This window comes from Callospermophilus lateralis, chromosome 10 (assembly GCF_048772815.1).
Source record: "Callospermophilus lateralis isolate mCalLat2 chromosome 10, mCalLat2.hap1, whole genome shotgun sequence".
NCBI classification, from domain to species: Eukaryota; Metazoa; Chordata; class Mammalia; order Rodentia; family Sciuridae; genus Callospermophilus; species Callospermophilus lateralis.
Genome location: NC_135314.1, coordinates 128,837,945 through 128,850,820, shown reverse-complemented (window position 1 = coordinate 128,850,820; position 12,876 = coordinate 128,837,945). Strand labels below are relative to the sequence as shown.

Below are 12,876 nucleotides of genomic sequence, written 5' to 3'. Positions count from 1 at the left end.
CAAAGTATTAACTTTATGTCAATGTATTTTAAAATTGCCTTCATCCCTTAGAAAAGGGTTTCATTCTCATGTAGCTGTCTTCCCAGTTTCCAACAGTACCTATAGTTGTTAAATAACAGACATAAAGTTCTTGTCATAATGTTGTAGAATACTGTCTAATGAATGTAAATTTAAAATGAGTAATCCATTAATCACTGATACTGTTATTAATTGCCAAAGGTATTCACCAAAAACAAAAACTAGAGAAAATATAAACTGAATTTGGTAAGTCAAAATGTTCAGACTATCTTCAATAATGGTGTAATAGGGGATAGTGGATACTATTTTATCCAATGATCATTTTGGAATCCAAAGTTGGTAGCAGCTCTGCAGCTGTCATCAGATTTCAATAATTTTCATGTGCCCTTTTCTCCAAAACATCCTGGAGATGAATATGGATATCCAATCACGGAAGAAACTGGGGTGAAGTCTTTGCATCTACCCATAGCAACTTAAACTCTGGTCATGAAAGCAAATTCTTGCATTAGTTTCCAATCCCAGCAGAAGTGGGATGGAAGGGATGGTAGTTACACAAAGACAGCTTGCATGCCAAACTGACCCACTGCAAGACAATGACTCAAATAGTACAGGAAACATAAGCTTTCCCCTAAAAGCTGATGAGGGAGCCTAAGAGGCATCACTACCATTTGCTAACTTGCTAGTATATAATATCTAATTTTCTAGACCTAATATTACATCTTCCTGTACCTGCACAGTTTACTGAGACAGAAGGCAAAAATAATGCATTCTACATAAACTACATAAAAAGTAATACAGAAGGGCTGAGGTTGTGGCTCAGTGATAGAGCATTTGCCTAGAGTGTGTGAGGCACTGGGTTTGATTCTCAGCACCACTTATAAATAAATGAATAAAATAAAGGTCCATCAACATCTAAAAAAAACCCAAGTAATACAGAAAAGGGCAGATAAATAATTGTTGCAAACATAAATTAGGGAATTAAGAAACCTAAATTCAGAAACAGAAGATTGCTAATTCTTCTGAATAAGAGAGAAAGAGTAAGATGTGATAGCTTCCTAAGGGACAGGTTCAAAGTACTATGGGGGCAAGGAGATGACATTTAAAACAGGAAAAGGGAAGAAAATGTAGATATAAGATGTTCAAAGTTTCATAGAAGGAATAAGCTTTAGTGATCTATTGCATAGATTGGTAATGACAATAGTGCATTGTGTGTTTCAAAATTGCTAAAAGAAGTACATTTTAGATGTTTTCACCACAAGCAATAAGTATGTGAAGTGACTAATCTGTTAATTACCTGATTTAATCATTCTACAATATGAAGATACATGGAAACATTACATTGTACCCCATAAATACGTACAATGATCATTTGTTAATTAATAATCAAAATTTTAAAAACCAGCAATACCATTCTTGGGTATGTACTTATAATAAATAGACATCTATGTCCTTACAAAAACCTATTTATAAATGTTTACTCAGAACTAAATAAAAGCAAGAAACAACAACAATCTATTAACTGGAGAATGTGATGGATACATAAATTATCAATAGACTACAATGTCACTCAACAATAAATAAGACTTCTCATACATGCAATCACATGGAAAAGTCTAAAAAATTTATGCTTAGCAAAAAAAGAGACACATATTATATGATTCTATTTTTATGACATTCTGGGAAATGCAAAATTATGGAGACAGAAATGAGATGAGTGGTTTTATTAGGGGCTGGGAGGAGGGCACTGAATGTAAAGGAGTATGAGGAAATTTTTCAAGAAGTGATGAAAATGTATCCCATTTGTGGTGTATATATTTTTGGTACATTGTATATATTTTTATATTATATATTTTTCAGAACTCATCAAATTAAACATTTTCAAAAACCAACAACAATAAAAACAGAAAAAAGAAGCAAGCGAGATCACATGGTAGGGGCTGGGGATATAGATCAGTTGGTAGAGTTGGTAGAGTGCTTGCCTCACATGCACAAGGCCATGGGTTCAATCCTCAGCACGAGAGAGAGAGAGAGAGAGAGAGAGAGACAGAGAGAGGAGAGAGAGAGAGAGATAGATAGATAGATCACCACATGGTGTATCTTCAACCTTTGGGGAAAAGAGGCTTGGAAGATAATAACATGAGAAACCATTGCTGGCTCTTCTCCTGCACCAGACACTGTGATATAAGCTTTTAGCTCATTAAATCCTCAAAGCATCCTTTGAAAGCATTAATCCCATTTGAAGATGAAGATTCTGAGACTTGAGTTGAACAGCTTGACTGAGGTTATTGTGTAACTGAGGTTACACAATTTTACCTGTGTCTTCAGGAACTCAAATTCTATTTTTTTTAAGTCAAGCCTGGTGATTTCCTGACAGAGTAAGAGAATGCCAGAAAATTTGATCACTATAATGATTATAAAGATACTAATTTAAGATCGAGAAGGAAATTGTTTATGCCTTGTGATACTGATTTTACCTTTCCAAATTGTCTTGAAATAAAAAATAAACTGCAATAATTATAATAATTATGAAAAAGGGAGAAGATGGAAAGAAATTACCAATGAAGAAAAAAAGGAAAAAACAGCTTTCCAATATGGCAACTGCAGGCAGTGGTGGCATGCAAAACCCAGTCAATAACTTGAAAATCAGCTTACCAATGCAGAGCCAGCACTGGTGGATGTCCACAGCAAAGGAAGTAATAAGGCCTGACTTTAAATCATGCTTTAATGTCCATGCATTGCTTGAAGATCTGAGATCCCAGCCAACCAGAGAACCATTCACAGTGGCATAGGCAAGAACAGACTGTGCCCCAGAGTTGAAGTGATGCATATCCACAACACAGCCATCCTCCTTTTGATCTAGAATTCTAGTGAAATACATAAAGCAAAATAAATACAGACTTTTCCTCTCATCAAAAAATGTAAAACTAGTTTCCATATAAAATGAATATATACGATGTTCAAGAGAAAAAGTTATATAATCCCATTAGGACAATTATAGCTGAAGTATTTTTTAAAAACATAATTTTAGACTTATAGAAGAACTGCAAAAATAGTACAAAGTTTCTGTATACCCTTTACTCAGCTTTGCCTCATGTTAACATCTTATAAAGCCTTAGAATATTCATCAAAACCAAGAAGCTAATCTTGGTAGAATACCAGTAATCATGTTACAGAACGTATTCTGATTTTATCCATTTTCCACTAATGTCCTTTTCTGTCCTCATATCCACTCCAGGATATCACAAGGCATTGAGTTGTTACATCTCCTTAGTCTCCTCCAGTCTGTGACAGTTCCTCAATCTCTCACAACCTTTGTATTTTTTAAGACTACTAGCTAGTCATTTTGGAAAATGTCTTTCAGTTTGGGTTTGTTTGATGTTTTCTCATTATTAAAGTTATGCCTCATTGGGAAGGATACCACAGAAATGACTTATCTTTCTAAGTGTATGATATGGGGAAATACTTGATACTCAGATGTATTACTGGTAAGGTAAATCATAATCCTTTGTTTAAGGTAGCACTGGCTAACATTATTCACTGTGAAATTACTTTAAGAAAATGTAAAAGTTATGTTTCTAATTGAAGATCAACCAGTTCTTCAAGGAGTGCTGATTCCTGTTAATGGAGAATGGTGTTAAGAAACCAAGATGTAGGCACTATAAATGCTCAGTGTTATGACAGTATCCCTGATTTTAGTTCCTCTCAATGGCCAGAGCTAAAAAATATATTATGTACACTACTTCATGTGTGTAAACATGGATTTATTCCTATCTCTTTGTGTATGTATGTCTATACATATATATACATGTATCATAAGTTCATTTGGAAATCTTCACCTTCATCACTACCAGTTCATTCTAGCCTTTACTCATTTCCTTATTTTTAACTTCTTTCTCCATTAGTGAGAAAACTGGCTCTCATTATCTACAACATATTTACTTATTTCTTCAGCCCTAGAAAGTAGCTTCAGAGCTGTCAACACATATTCCTGTAAAAAACAACCATCTAGAATATAACACTTGAGTTCAGTTCTTTTAGTCATTAAACTTGTAGAACTGAATTAAAACACTGCTTTCCAAAGTTATTTTAGTTCCTCTATTCTCTATGCTCTTCAATGAGATATGATTCATTGAAACAAATATATTTGTCACAGATTGCATTCCATCTTTCCCACTATATACTGGTTGATTTTTTAAAAATGTATATACTTCTTTGTGGAATATAGTACATGGGTTATGACAAATATAGCCATGTATCTTCCATCATGTAACCACAGAAAAATATCTGCATCCCCAAAATTATCTTGTGCAGCCCATTTGTAGTTAACCTCTAACTATCTCTTCAACTGGTAGCAACCACTGATTTGTCTTCCTCCCTATAATTTTATGTTTTCCAGAATATCATATAATTGGAAATATATAATACCTAGCCTTTTGGATCTAACTTCTTTCATTAGCAAAATGTATTAAGAGTTGTCAGTGATGCATAAGCCAATAAATAATTTATTCCCTTATTTATTATATAGGTATTCCAGTTTTTTTTCAAGTTGAGGCATTTTTATATTGAAAAGAACATCAGAGGGCTTGGAATATACCGCAGTGGTAGAGTGCTTGCCTACATACATATGAACTGGGTTCAATCCCTAGTACCACAAAAAAAAAAAAAAAAAAAAAAGAACATCATAATGTGTACTGGCCAGACTCCATGATTAGTACACATCAAGCTTGTGCACAGACTTTTATTTTTGTCTCTTAAACATTTTCTATTAAGAGTCACATATATCTCTTAAAACATTAAATATTTTAGGTCTTCTGAGTCACATATATCTCATATCCATATTCTTCTTTATTATATTTTTTCCAAACCTTTAAAAATGCAAAAACTATTCCTATTTTATGGACCATGCTATAGGCTGTAGCTTGCAGTTCTCTGTCTTACATATGTAATTATATTTACAAATATTCTACTCCTAACTGTATTTCCAGATACAGGGAAGATGGAAAATCTAAATATCAAATAAAATGTGAAATGGTTATTCCCATAAATTTTAATTCCTAAAGAGGCGTGACAACAAGTGATATGACTGAATGAAACAAACACATGACTATGGCAAGGTTTCTTTGGAGAATAATATAATTAGTCAGATACAGTAAAACCCAAATATTCTGGCAAGCACTCCAAATCTAGGCAATAAGTAATTTGCTTAAGGTAAAGACATTAACATTCACAGTAGAAAGTGCTGTCAGCTGAGAGAGAATCCTGCATGGAATATGCATATCTGATCTGTGTTGTGACCTGAGGGCACAGTCATCACATTGCACAGTTTGCCAATGATTTAAATGACCTCAATATGTGTAATGCTATACAGTCATCCTCTACTGAAACAAATTTTAAGGAAACTGGCAGGTATTTATTAATAAAAGCCATAAAAAATATGTCCTGGACTAAAGCTGCTCCAATCTGTTTAGTGACTATTCTAAAAATAACACATTTTTAAATGCAAAAGCAAAGCAAAGCAAAACTACGAAAACAAAAAAAAAAAAAATCCTTGGTGATCCCACAAATTCCTTTTCTGCCTTAAGCTATACAACTATGAGTTATCATCCACTTAAGTGAAAGTCTCCTCATTTTGTTTTCTTTCTGTAGGGGTCTACCACTTCTGCCTGGCATGCCCCTTTCTTTCTTTCTTTTTTTTATATACCTTTATTTTATTTATTTATATGTGGTGCTGAGAATCGAACCCAGTGCCCCACACATGCCAGGCAAATGCGCTACTGCTGAGCCACAGCCCCAGTCCCTGGTATGCCCCTTTCAACCACGTTGCTTCAGGTGCTCACATCTATTCTCCCTGTCTTCTTCTCTTTCAAATGGACTCCTGTTAACCATGTAACATGGCACATTACCATACTGCACTAAAATCATTCTTGTCTATTTCTGCCACTAGTCTATAGATTCTTAAAAAATGTAATATTTTATTTGTCTTTGGAATCCTCACTACATAACACATATTGGTCACGCAAATAATTGTTGCTCTTTATCTTTAAATGTCTTATTTTACATGTGTTTAATCTGTAAGCAGCTACAATTAATAAGAAGTGAAGGAAATTCCTTTAAAAAAAACCCCAGCATTTTGTTTTAAAAATGGTAAGGAAATCACATGCCTAAACTCTTTACTGTATATTCTCATCAACTTCAGAGATTTTAATGCCAACCAACATTATGCTGATGGTTGAGTCTTCTTTAATGAAGAATACTCAAAATGGGCCAGACAGAATTGTATTTTTAGTAGTTATATAAAAGATATAACTTGTGATTGCATTATTCAGACAGATTTCAGACTGGGATGAGTTACAAGTTCAAAGCTGCCCTTCTGACCTTTTAACTAACTGGCAAAAAATAAAGACGTCTTCTAAAATTAGCCACAGGTGATAGTTTTGAGTTGAAAGCACAGATTTATTTACTCCATGGGCTCAAAAAAGAAGTATAATGTAAGAGGTCTGCTCCAACTACACTGTGGTATATGAGGGAAAATTAAATTACTATAATGTACTAAATGAAAAATTTTAAAAAGACAAAAGATAGATACCTGCTTTGTAGAGGATGGATTTTAGGAGACTTCGGCAGCTTAGAAGCCTCAATTCCAAGAAGCTGGACAGCACCATTATCAGATGCTATGGCTAAGTAGTGGGAGCCTTGACAGAACGTGAGTGTCTTGACTCTTCCTCCAATTCGGTTATATGTAAGAATAGATCTGAATGAAAGAAAAATAAGATTTTATTTCTGAAACACCACAAGCACATTATTGCTAATATTAAATATCCACATGGCTATTAGCAAACAAAATTATTATTTTGTGAGGTTCATTTTGTATTCCTGATTTCATACCAAAATAAGAATCTCCTCTGAAAAGCAGTGGTTCAAAATCACCTTTTCTTCTGATTGCTTCAAATGGTCATTTTTGCACACTTCCTATCACAGAACGAGTGGTCCCTCCTCTTGTTTAATAAGAAACCAAATTCTTACAGTCCTGATCCTACTGATGGTCCAAATTCTCCTTCAACTCTTTTTTAAATTACTATTATTTTTATTAATTAATTTTAATTAGGTATATATGACAGCAGAATGCATTTTGATTCATTGTACACAACTGCAGCATAACATTTCATTTCTCTGGTTGTACATGATGTAGTGTCACACCATACGTGCAGTTATATATGTACCTAGGGTAATGACATCCATCTCATTCCACCATTCTCCTTCAACTCTTGCAATACTTTTTACATCCTCTCTTTGGCCCTTAAATTATCCTATAATCTCTAACATACAGTCTGGCTAGACTTGACTTTCATTACGAACTGCCTATACGACCTTGGTTGTGCTACGTAACCTGCACTGTGCCTCAGATCATTCACTCACAAAACAAAGGGTGCTCTGCTTATTTAACAGGATCATTAACTGGATTACAGTGGAGATCAAAAAATATATATAAGCATTAAAACACTCATAAATGCATGGTTTTATTATAATATTGAGTCTCTCATACACAATGCTGACCTTTCAAGCTATCTGTATTATTTTCCTCCTTTACATTTTCTGCCAAACTTTTTGAATATGTAACTAAATAAAATGCCTACCAGTATCACCAATTCCCTCCTTCATTACTCCTCCTTTAGGCTGTATCTTTACCCTTCTAGGTGACACACCTCTAAAAGGTCACAGTATCCAATCACTAACATTATTAATTTGTTGTCTATATTTTATTATACAAGCTAATGCATGTTAAATGCGCAAAATTATTAAAATACAAAAAGTACAGAAGTAAAAAATTTATAATACCACCCAGAAATAAATACTATTTAACATTTTGTTATAAAGTCTTCCAAAGAGTTTTCTATACCTATTATAATATATTCATACTTGCTTTTAAAATATGAAATTTTATATTTTTATCAATAATTTTCCCTACTTCATTTCTTCATAGTAACAGCTTTACTGAGATAGTTTTCATACATCATACATTTTAATGTATACAATTTCAATGATTTTTAGTATATTAACAGAATATTGCATAGATCACTACTATTTAATTTTAGACCATTTTCATTATGCCTAAGAACCCACAAATAAACTGTTCTCTACCCAGGAGCATTTACTCTATTTTTCCTTACCCTAGCCCCTAGCAACAAGCCATCAATTTAAATTTTCTATCAACTTCACCATTCTTCATATTTCATACAAACATATATAGCTTTTTGTATATGGCTTCTTTCATATACCATGTTGTCAAAGTTTAGCCATGATGTAGCACATAGAACTTCACCCCTTTTTACAGCATATATTTACTTACACACACACACACACACACACACACACACACACATTTTGCTTACCCATTCATCAGCTGATGAACATTTGGTTTGTTTCCACTTTTTGACTACTATAAATAATGCTGCTATAAATGACTGTGGATGAGTCTTTGTATAGACATGTATCTAGAATGCCTATAGGAGCTCAGTACTGTAGATAAGAGAGTCAGGGGACAAGGCAATAGTAGAGATGGAAAAGTCAGTATGCTCAGTCTTTCAACATACTCAGCTCTTTCTTCATCTGTCTTCTAATACTGAGATGTAATTCACATACCTCAAAATTCACCCTTTATTTAAAGGTATTTATAACAAGTGACAATCATCAACATTATCTAATTCCAGAACATTTTTATCATCCCCAAAAGAAACTCTGTACTCATTGCTGTTATATCAAAATCTTCCTGCTCCTAGTCTTGGGACCCAAGTGACACCTACCTATCTACTTCTTGTCCCTACAAAATTGCCTACTCTGGACATTTAATATAAACGAAATCATACAAAATGTGGCATTTGGAACTGGCTTCTTTGACTCAGCAAAACATTTCCATGTTATAGCATAAATCAATACTTCATTCCATTTTATGACTAAATACTTTTCCATTGTATGAATATACCATGTTTTGCTTATCCATTCATCACCTGATGGACATGCTGGTTTCCATCTTTTGGCTAATATTAATAATGTTGCTTAAGAACATTTGCATATAGATTTTTCTGTTTTCTTTTGAGTTAGGTATACCTAGGAGTGGAACAGTGGGGCCATAAAGTTAACTCCATATCCAGCATTTTGAGAGACCGCCAAACTGTTTTCCAAGTTGCTACACTATTTTACATTCCTATCAGCAATACATAAAGCATCAAATTTCTGCAAAACCTCATCAACACGCATTATATTTTTTGCCTATAGACATTGTAGTGGATGTGAAATTCTATCTGTGGTTTGAATTTGGGTTTCCTAAGCAACTATTTATGCTAAGCATCTTTTCATGAGCTTATTATTATGGATCCTATTTGAAGAAACATCCACTCAAATCTTTTGTCTACTTTTTTTAATGGGTCATTTGTATTTTTACTATTGAGTTGTAAAAGTTTTTTTTATATATTCTAGGGAACAGATCCTTACCAGATATGTGACTTATATTTCTCCTTTTCTGTGGATTATCTTTCACTTTCTTGATAGTGTCCTTTGAAGCACAAAGGTATATATTATTGATAAAGTTCCATTTTTTAATCACTTGTATGTTGAAGTTATAGCTCAGATCCTTATCTAATCTATGGTAATAAAGAGTTACATGCCTAAGTTTTCTTCTAAAAGTTTTACAATTTCATTTCTTACTTTTAGGTTGATGATTCATTTTGAATGATTCTGTGGAAATTCATCCTTATGCATGTAACTACCCTGTAATCACAGCATCATTCATTAAAAGGGCTATTCTTCCCCACTAAAACATCCTGGCACCTTTGTCAAAAAAATAATGACCATAAATGTGTTTTACATGACAGAGATCTGTTATGATCAATCTATTCCACTGATCTATATATCTACTCTATGCCACTACCATACTGCCTTGATAATTACAGCTTTGTAGCAAATTTTAAATCTGGAAGTGTGAGTCCTCCAATTTGGTCTTCTTTCTCTCTAAGATTAATTTAGCTATTCTGTGCCACTTAGCGTTCCTTATGAATTTAAAGAACCAACTCAATTTTTACAACAAAAAGAAGCAGCAGGTAGAATTTTCACAGAAATGCCACTGAATCTATACATTAATTTTGGGGCAATAAACTACCTCAACAATGTTTATTCTGTTTTATGAACATGGGATTTCTTTCCATTTATTTGAATCTTTAATTGTTTTCAATAATCTTTTGCATTTTTTCAGTGTAGAAGTATTATACTTTTGTGTTTATTTCTAGAAATTTTATTCTTTTTATGTTATTGTAATTGGAATTATTTTCTTAATTTCATATTTGGAATATTCATTGCTAATGCACAGAAATACAATTGATTTTTGTATATTGATCTTGTATTCTGCCACTTTGTTGAACTCATTTACTAGTTCTAACTTTTAAAAGAATTATTATTTAAGATTTTCTATACACTAGATCATGTTAGCTACTAATAGAAATGGTCTTACTTTTTCCTTTGTAATCAGTGTATTTTTAATTTCCTTTCCTTGCCTAAATGCACTGGCAAGATCCTCTAATACATCACTCAATGAAATTGGCAAGAATGAATGTTCTTGTGTTGTGCCTCATCTTGAAAGAGAAAGCATTTGGTCTTTCACAATTAACTGTAATGTTAACCATGGGGCTTTCGTAGATGGCCTTTGTCTCCTATGACTAGCTTACTGAGTTGACCTTAATCATAAAAACATTTGGATTTTGTCAAATGCATCCTAAAAGTCTGCTGAGATGATCACATGATCTTTACCTTTTATTCTATTCATATGTTATGTTCACTGATTGATTTTCATGTTGAACTGTACTTGGTTATGGCTTATAATCCTTTTTATATTTTGAATTCAGTTTACTAGCATTTCGATGAGGATTTTTACACTTATGTTAATTATGGCATACATCTGTAGTTTCTTGGGACATATTTGGTTGTAATATTGTTTGCCTAAACGATTGAGTTTAAAATTGCTCCCTCATATATTTTTTGGAAGATCAACAATAATTTTTTAAGTATTTGATATAATAATTCACATTGAAGCCATCTCAGCCTGGACTGCTGCAGTAGGGTTTGATTACTAACTTAATTTGTTGATCATTACAATTCTATTCAGATTTTTTAATTCTTCTGGAATTATTCAGAAGTTTGTGTCTTTCTAGAAACTTATCCAATTCATTCAGCTATCTAATTTCTCAGTATACAAGTATTTATAGTATACCCTCATAGTATATTCTTTTTTATTTGTTAAGTCTATAGTAATATCTGTTTCATTCCTGATTTTAGTAATAAGTCCTTTCTCTTTCTGTAACTGGTAACTATCATTAAAATTTGCCAATTTTGCTATCTTTACAGTGAACCAGCTTCTTTTGTTTTTCTATTCTCTATTTCATAAATATTTTTTGTTTTTTTCCTCTTTAGTCTTTTTCCTTCTTTCCACTTACTTTAGGTCTACTCTTCCTTTGATAGTTTCCCAAACCATTTTGTCCCATTGTCTAGGTTTGGAAAACCTGTAACAACATAAATATAGCATATCACATTATACATGGTATATAATAGTATATAATGTAATTATATAGTGATATAATAATGTTGACATTATATATATACATATACATTTTAGATTATTCCAACCTATTTTAATGTACTTGTATCAATTTCACTGAAATATTGGCAGAATTGAAAATTTGGAACTTAATGAATTAAGGCTAAATTATTGAGATTTTTCTTTGCTTTTAATGTAGATGTTTATAGCTATAAATCTCTTTCTAAGTACTCCTTTAGCTGCATTCCCTAAATTTTGGTATCCTGTGTCTTCATTTTTATTATCTCAAAGCATTTTCTAATTTCCCTCTGAACCACTTGGTACTCAACTATATATTGTTTAATCTCCACATATTTATGAATTTCCCAACTTCCTCTCTATTAATGCTATGTAATGTCCTTCCACTGTGTTTGCAGAACATATTTTCTATGCTTTCAGTCCTTTTAAATTAACTGAGGGTTTTTTTATGGAATGATTTATAATTTGATCTGGAAAATATTCCATGTACACTTCAGAATAATTTATATTCTGCTGTTAGGTGCAGCATTCTATTGATGTCTGTTAGGTCCAATCAATTTGTAATGATATTCAAGTGTTCTATTTCCTGGATGATTTTATACCTAGTTGTCCTATCCATATTGAAAGTGGGTCTTCCACTATTAACCAATTATGATTAAATTGCCTTCTTTTATTCAATTCTGTCATTTTTTGCTTTATGTACTCTGGGGCTATATTGTTAGATGCATATATTTCATGATTATGTCTTCCTGATACAGATGCTTTTATCATTATAAAATATCCTTATTTTTCTCTAGGATCAATTTTTATCTTAAATTTATTTTTATCAGACGTTAGTATAGACACTTCACCTCTCTTTAAGTACTATTTGCATGATGTATCTTTTTCAATTCTTACTTTCAACCTACTCGTGCCTTCTAAATCTAAGATGTGTCTCTTGTACACAGCATATAATTGAAGGTTTTTTCATCATTTCTACCAACTCTGCCGTTTGATTATATTTAGTGTGATCACACATAAGGTATGATTTATATCTGACATTTTGCTATTTATTTTCTGTCTTATTTGTTTTTGTTCTTCTATTTTTCCATTATTACCTTCTTTTGCAGTAAATAGACATTTCTAGCATAACATTTGTTTTTTATGTTTTTTAATTTTACTGAAAGTTTTTAAGTTATTTTAAGTAACTGCCCTGAGAAACACAATTAACATCTTAAAACAACCAGATTAAAAACCAATTTAATATTAATACAGAAAAA

At 32.4% G+C, this 12,876-nt stretch overlaps 1 protein-coding gene across 3 annotated transcripts in view; it reads right to left on the bottom strand.

Annotated features, from left to right (window-relative positions):
• The window catches only part of Pik3r4 (phosphoinositide-3-kinase regulatory subunit 4), a 78,848-nt gene that overhangs the window by 11,823 nt on the left and 54,149 nt on the right, over positions 1–12,876 (bottom strand). For all 3 annotated transcript variants that reach the window (XM_076867872.2, XM_076867874.2, XM_076867873.2), the window contains exons 15-16: positions 6,605–6,769; positions 2,671–2,882 (exon numbers count right to left, since the gene is read on the bottom strand). In XM_076867872.2, the coding sequence (XP_076723987.1) occupies positions 2,671–2,882; positions 6,605–6,769 (377 nt within the window). The remainder of the gene's footprint in view (positions 1–2,670; positions 2,883–6,604; positions 6,770–12,876) is intronic.